The following is a 7908-nucleotide window of genomic DNA, read 5'->3' as shown; positions in this document are numbered from 1 at the left end:
TTTTGGAGCCTTTTTAGTTGTTTAACCATTAAAAAAAAAATTGTCCTACCCATTTTTGAGTGGTGAAATATACTTTTGCACTTGTGATATATACAAATTTGTTCATATGTGCTTAGTCTAAGGCTGTGGCTTTTAATTTTACTTACATAGAACAAGTTAATAAACACTTAACCAAACATACATTATTCAATTGTTATTATAATTTGTAAAAATATATTATAACATTAACCAAAAAGAAAATTTCTAATTGCCATGGTTATTCCGAAATCAAGATTCAACATTATATTCAAGATGCCATGCTCTTTCTTGTTATCCACCTTGAACATGTTTACATGTACAATTAATTCTGGAGGTATAGGATCATGTTAACACTTTCATAAAGCTTTACGTTTACCAAAATTATGCAAACTCATTTAAGAGAACCTCTTAGCTAACCAAGATCATAACACTTCTTGATGATGAGGATATTTTGTTGTAAAGTACATGAGTGATATTAGAATCACATGAAATAGTTGTTCTTTAATGCTATGTGAGTTGCAATCCTATGGCTTCAAAAAAAAAAACATGCACATGATTTTACATTATTCTTTATGAACCAAGATACAAGACACATTTCTTTGGCTAATACCTACTAGAAAATTTAAAAGCATAGGAAGTTAGATCTTAGAAAATGTACAATAGAATTCTTTGCAAATGCAGATAATTCAAGTTTAGCACCATTTTGTACAGCTAAGATGACTAAAAAAATTAATTATGTTAAATAGTTGGAAGAGATTAAACAAAACTTGCTCTACCTACCTTAATGAGCTTAGTTTCGTAGAGTTAAAATATAGGTTAGCTCAAACATCTTGGATGTATTTTGATGGAATGGATGCTTCCCAAACTGACAAATCAAAATTTTGAAGTCCGGGCCAAGAGTTCCTCATTTAGTAATATTCAATATCCCATGTTAATGCATGATATCTTCTCTCATTTTGTTTTAGCCAAAAAGAAAATGAAATAAGAAAAAAAGCTAGAGTGTTGTTGAAGTACAATTAATAGGAAGAAAAAAATTATAGATAATTCAACTAGTTTATATCATCTTATACAAACTAATATTTCTATTATAGTTTTTCACATTTCCAAAAAAAAATCATATTAACTTCACAACAAAACTACCCTTAGAGAGGCTATATGAATCACATATTGTACAATATCCTAAGAGGAATTAAAATTAATTTACTATATGTATCATTGATCCTTCTGTCTAAATCACCTACATTCCCTATGCTAGTCCTATCTTAACCAAAAAAATAGAAATATTTATTACTCCTTGTATGAAGTTGTATGAAGTTGCATCTATTACCTATTGCTAAAACCATAACCTATGGCTATAACTATCATGGTGGAATTTGAATTGGACTGCAACTAACCAATCTTGAATTGCAAACTAATACATAACAAGATTCATTTAGCAAATTATAATGAGATTCCGCATATTATTTCAGCATTATTGATATTTCATTGTACAAATCGGTTCGTACGAGAGCTTTAAATTCACATTTAATGCAAACACCATTTGTACCAACATAAGGATAGATCTTTGGTAAGGACTTAAACAACCAATAATTTCCAACCTAGAAGACTAGTGCATATTGATCTATGAAAAAACTTCAATCAAATTAGAGTAATTAAAGAATAAATTAATTAGATTTTAGAGCCTTCATTGTTTATATATCTTTGTGAGAAATCACTACTTAAACTCATATCCATCAATGTTGTGAATCCCGTGAATGCTTGTCCCTCAACTTGAATCCTTCCAAGTAGTTGCAAGAAAATTCCTTTCCATTGCATCTTTCATAAGTGTTGCAAAGGTTATACACTTTGCACTTTGAATGGAGGTGAATCATAGTCCATACATTCTTAATATTCACCTCCAAACAATCCATAAGACAAAACCTAATAAATAATTTGTAGAGTTGTAACTTAGGCAATGATAACACTTGTGAAACATTGGGTAATGAAAATGTTCACCAAATAAGCTTCATATTCTCATAACTTATTGTCTGTTTCACATGCCTTATAGCCAACACTATTCATTCCCCATAGAAATAGTTAGTCAGGCATCATCTTAAATCACATTTAGCTTTTATTAACATGGGTTCTTCAAATCCATTATACTATTATAGAATGTCTCTCGATGTAATTGATTTTTATTAGTTCTATATTATATTAATTTTAATATGAATAAAATAATTTTATTTTAAATTTAGATATTAATATATTTCAATGTGGAACAATCACAAAGACATATACTATTATTACAACATTATAAAGATAGATACTTGTCGTTATGTGATAGTTGTTTATAATTATAATTATTTTTATATTTAAGAATAATAAAATATATTTAATTTTTTTTATGTATTATAGTATAGGGGAAGAGCACCAACTACCGCCCATGTTCCAATAATCGTTCACTTCTTGCACACTCAACCCCCCATTTACTAACTTCAAAGAAACCAAAAAAATAAAATAACTAAAAGCTCATTAATAAATTTCACATGTACCAATAGCCGCCTATTTTTAGTATGTTTTGGACCATAATTGGCTTATTTGTTCACCATTATTGGTAACCATAACGCACGACTACTAAGGTATTTGTGCATAAATATTGGTAATTTTAAGTGCACGGTTATTTGAACATCTTTAAGCAAATACCGGGTGACACTTTGATATGTGTACTATTTTATCTCTGTGCATAATAGATCCCACATCTGCGTCATTACTACCCAGAACAATAGCTATAAACAGTTTAAAAACATAAAAAAATTATCAAAAAAATTATCAAAATCCGTGATAATATTTAGAATTTAGAATTTGTAGATACCCAAATAATATGAACTGACTACAGCTTCGGAAAGATGTCTACAATCCAGTCGAAGCTTGAGCATATAATGGTAAAGATTCCACACTTTTCCAATGGGTACGATAATAAAACACGCAAAATTAGCGCGCATTTGCTGTCCAAAATAATATGGGGGATCTGTGGGCCCTCCAATGACACAGAAAGGTCTATTGCCAGTCCTTTACGTGTGGAATTTTTTTCATAGTTGTCTAAACGCAATAATGGCTGCAGTGTAAAACTGACTCGGTCGCAGTGATCGGAAGTATTCCTTTCCCAAATTTTCCCCTTTTCTTGGAAGTTTCTTTTACATTTCAGCGCTGTTTCTGCAGTGTGAAATCTAATATAAGCCGATAAAGATTGACTCAAAATTATACAGAGAGAATTTGGAAGGAAAAAACAATGTTTCTTGTTTTGCTCTTTCTAATGATTTTTCCTTCAGCCCTATGTGAGCATTCATTCTCTGTTTGCAAGAGCTCATCAATTTACACAGAGGGGAGTACATACTCCATAAACTTGGACACAGTTATAAATGATCTTTCTCGTAACGCACCTCAAAGTTCAGGCTTTAACAGGTCTTCCAGCGGCCTATACTCCAATAGAGTCTATGGCCTGCTCCAGTGTTTTGGTGATGCTTCAGCAGCGAAATGCTCAGATTGTTCAAGACAAGCATACAATGTTTCTCTAAGAGACTGCACCAACGCCAAAGGTGTACGGGTGTTGATGGACGACTGTTTCTTGCGCTATGATAACTTCAATTTCACTTCAACATTAGATACTTACACGTATGTCCATCCGAATGCGACGAATGTCACAAACAATGTGCTGCGTTTCAAATCCACGACCTCTAGTCTTCTGTACAATTTGTCTCAAGAAGCTTATATCCCTGCAAATAAACTATTTGCCGCTGGTTCGGCCACTTACTACTTTACATCCTACGCCACCTACTACTTTCCATCCTACAAGGTGTACGGCCTAGTTCAGTGCTGGAGAGATTCATCCATCGAGGACTGTAGGTCCTGTGTGTATCGAGCAAGGAAAGAGTTGCAGCAATGCTGTTCATCAAGTCAAGGAGCTGAGGCTATATCAGGAAGCTGCGCAGTGAGATATGAGATATACCAATTTTTTGACTTGGGGAAACCCTCGTCATCACCATCACCCTCACCCTCACCTTCACATTCATCACCACATCGCACAACATCCACAGTCACACCCACTTCTCTGCCGGTAGCCCACGCTCCTGCTAAGGCGACATACCGGGCGAAATCAAGGGGTAAATCTGTCCACTTAGTTTTATGATTTCTGCAATTATTCTCTTGATTTCCTTTGTTACGTTTTCCTTGGTTAGATTTAGAAGGAATCCAGATCCCTTCAATTTCATTAAATAACAATAAATATTTTCCATGCAGAGAAATCATCAAAAACACTGCCCCTGTTACTGGGGCTTGTGGGAGGAATGATTGTAGTGTTACTCATTTGTTTGATTGCGATGAGAAAAAGACTCAAATCGGCCATTTTCGGGGAACCAGTAATTCTACTTACCCATAATGAAGGTGTTCCTTCCGATGCTAATCTCTGGTTCTTATTTTTGGTTTTGTCTGGGTTTACGGTAATATTTGATCCTCTAAGCTTAGTAGCTTACCCATGTTTTTGACTTTACAGAGGGGCATGGATTTTCTTCGGAAATCGGATTACTTCAACCGGAGCAACATTTTTTCTTCAGCTTGGAGGAACTGCGAGAAGCCACTGAAAATTTTCATGAAAAGAAAAAGCTTGGAGAAGGTGGTTTTGGTGTCGTATACAAGGTGAAGGCCTAATCTGTATCTTTGCCCTGAAGAAATAATCGTAGTGTTTCCATGGACTAGGAAATCTGTTGAAAGAGACATAGAGAGCTCCAACTTTGTTTTCATCTTTCAGGGAAGCACTAGAGACGGAAAGGAAATAGCAGTGAAAAAACTGTCTGCGAAGTCCACACAAGTTAATAGAGAATTTATGAACGAGGTGAAGCTTGTGGCCAGTGTTCAACACCGAAACCTTGTGAAGCTGTTGGGATGTTGCGCGGAGGGAGCTGAAAAGTTGATTGTTTATGAGTATTTGCCCAACAAGAGTCTTGACAACTTCCTTTTCGGTAAGTTGCACTTTGTTTCATGATCATTCCCTTTCTCTGTTCTCATTGCTCTTTAGTAGCCCAATGTTTTTGTTTGAAATAGATAACAGAAAGTTATGGAATTCGGATTGCAGATCCAAAAAAGTGTAGACTGTTAGATTGGCAGAAACATTATAACATTATCATTGGAATTGCCCGTGGGCTTCTCTATCTTCATGAAGATTCGCGGATGAAAATTATTCACAGAGATATTAAACCAAACAATATTTTGCTTGATGACAAACTCGATCCAAAGATAGCCGATTTTGGCCTTGCTAGACTTTTTCCTGAGGATGAGACGCATATCCAAACAAGAGCTGCAGGCACATGGTAAGGATCACAAGATGTTCGGTGTAGTATTTTTTTTATTTATGTAGATGATAAATAAATTTTTGTATATAGACGTTTACACTGATTTGCTTAAGTGATATTTTTAATTAAGTAGATGATGGATAACCTTTTGTATATACAAAGGGAGATGTATTTAAACGAGTGAATGTTGATGTGGTGCACACGCAGCGGTTACATGGCACCAGAGTATGCAATACAAAAACATCTCTCTGTTAAAGCCGACGTTTATAGCTTTGGAGTACTACTGCTTGAGATTGTCAGTGGAAAGAAAAATACATATATTCAAAACTTATCAGAATGGGTGAGGACCTGAATTTGATATCATTCATCTGTAGCTTTGGTGGTATTTTTGCCCTAAATTTACTGAACCGATGATGTGTGATGTAGGCATGGACACTGTATAAAGGGGGAAATATTTTGGACATGATGGATTCGAGAGATTTAGAAGCATACCCAGCGGAGCAAGCTTTGAGATGCATTCATGTTGGACTTTTATGTGTTCAAGATGATGCAGCACTCCGTCCAGCCATGTCAAATGTTATTCTGATGATCTCAAGCAGTTCAGTGCCGTTGCCCATTCCAACAAAGCCCGGGTTCCTAACCAGCAGCAAAAGTTTTGCTTCAAAATCGAGATCAAAGTCAAGCTCAGGGAGTGGTGGGTATGAAAAGAGCATGGCATCGCAGACATCTGAAACAACCACGTCATCTACATCAGCTGTTCACTAAAGCGAGTCCAAAGTGACTTTAGTAAAACCGGGACCAGGGATTCTGTAGACAACTGAAGCATAAAAAAGAGTCCAAGGTGAGCATAGAAAAAAGGGACCAGGGAATCTATACATTCCTCAAGTTTATTAGCCAGTCTTAAACCCCACACACTAAGCAATAAATTAAGTATAGAGGATGTTAGTCAATTCTGACAGTTTAACATTTTTAAGCCTAGAAGTGTATTCTTAGTGTGACAACATACATTAAACAACATATTAAGTATAGAAAATGTCAGTCAACTCTGAGTATTTAACACTTTTTAGCCTAGAAGTATAAGCTTAGTGTGTGTGATTTAAACAGTTTACCACGGCCTAGTTTATTTACTACATACCGTACATTCGTAACTACTGGTTTCTTTGCATTATTAGTAATGCAATTCTCTATTATTTATAACATTTTATGTGTGTTATTTGAATGCAATTTTTTATTATTATTTTTACATTTAATCTTAAGATTTGTATAATAGTACTAATCTTGTGCCTATCATAATTGTGAATGTATCATTTGGAGAATGAAAATGATCTATTTTAGTTTTACTGACTTCTTACATTTTGATTATGACTCATTGAGTGTGACTCAATATGTTGGTGAAAAAAAATATGTTATTTACTAAAGATTCAATATTATGAATTGTAAAATTTTAATGCCTAACATAATTTCTTGTTCTCCTTCATTAGATATTATAATTCCTAATATTTCAATTTAATAAAATGGAAGTGGTTTCTACATTTTCTAGTATAGAAAAGTCTATCTTGGTCAAACAGAGAAAGCTAGGCCACATGAAAATAGTTGCATAAAGGCTACTAAAGTTGTTTCCACCTAGTGGTGACATGTGTCCCCCTAGTCAATATCCAAAGTCCATTATTAACTTAAATGTCTATCATAGTTAAGGATGATTACATATTTATTTTTTATTTACTCATTATCATAAGACACAACACCATGTTCACATTCAAACCTATTCTATCTATATGTTGTAATTCAATTAGATCTCCATAAATATTATAATGCCAAGTCTAATTCATGTGTGTTTAGGTTCAATCAATTAAAGATATTCAAGACCATTCCAAGAGACATGTAAGAACTCTAAATTCTACATGCACAAGAGATCTTAAGATAAGGAATAACTAGATACATATTGAGCTCTATTGGAGCCCAACTTAGAACATATATGTCAAAATATGTATTCCCATACCATGATTCTCTTAGAAACCTCCATTGTACTATTTCTTTCACCCTATTCAACAAATCCTATATCACCATCATATTTTATGTCTATACCCCTCACAATTCTAATGCATTCAAAGTTATCATCCCTTATTTTGGTCTCCTTTACAGTAATCCAAAAGATTGATAAAGCGAATAAGAAAATATATCACAAGACTACTAGACAAGATACTGAATATTTGATCCTAGACAAACACCACTTCATTTTGACATTGTGATATAACTATTTTCTACAGGACTTGTAGCAACAAAATTCTCTATTTATGATGGAAAGGAGATCCTAATACACATAGTAAGCCATGTATATCTATATGTATAAATTTTACATATGTTCCTAAAATGCTAGCCACAAAGTTTTCTAGAATAGTTAAATGATATACTATTGAATAATGTATGCATTTCCTCTTGAATTTATTCATTCATTCGGCAATTTGGAAAAAAAAAAAAGAAATAAAAAATAAATATGGGCCTTATGGTTATACTTGTCCAAGGGACACATCAATGAATAATTCATTATATGATAGGATTACCTTCT

At 33.8% G+C, this 7908-nt stretch overlaps 1 protein-coding gene across 1 annotated transcript; it reads left to right on the top strand.

Moving 5' to 3' along the window:
* Positions 1-3209: 3209 nt before the first annotated feature.
* LOC131041662 (cysteine-rich receptor-like protein kinase 43) lies at positions 3210-6585 on the top strand. The gene is made up of 7 exons (XM_057974814.2): positions 3210-4157; positions 4294-4437; positions 4547-4689; positions 4802-5012; positions 5126-5360; positions 5550-5682; positions 5769-6585. Exons 1-7 carry the CDS (start codon positions 3287-3289, stop codon positions 6105-6107), a joined length of 2076 nt encoding a protein of 691 aa, XP_057830797.2. The 5' UTR covers positions 3210-3286; the 3' UTR covers positions 6108-6585.
* Positions 6586-7908: the final 1323 nt, after the last annotated feature.

This window comes from Cryptomeria japonica, chromosome 4, assembly GCF_030272615.1.
Source record: "Cryptomeria japonica chromosome 4, Sugi_1.0, whole genome shotgun sequence".
Taxonomy (NCBI): Eukaryota; Viridiplantae; Streptophyta; class Pinopsida; order Cupressales; family Cupressaceae; genus Cryptomeria; species Cryptomeria japonica.
The sequence above is the reverse complement of the archived record's forward strand: the minus strand, read 5'-3'. Positions and strand labels throughout refer to the sequence as shown.

Excerpts from the sequence above, each read along its gene's own strand:
- LOC131041662 (XM_057974814.2), top strand. The coding sequence starts at position 3,287 with ATGTTTCTTGTTTTGCTCTTTCTAATGATTTTTCCTTCAGCCCTATGT. Across the intron at positions 4,158-4,293 it reads ATACCGGGCGAAATCAAGGG|AGAAATCATCAAAAACACTG; the intron begins GTAAATCTGTCC and ends TTTTCCATGCAG. Across the intron at positions 5,013-5,125 it reads TCTTGACAACTTCCTTTTCG|ATCCAAAAAAGTGTAGACTG; the intron begins GTAAGTTGCACT and ends TTCGGATTGCAG.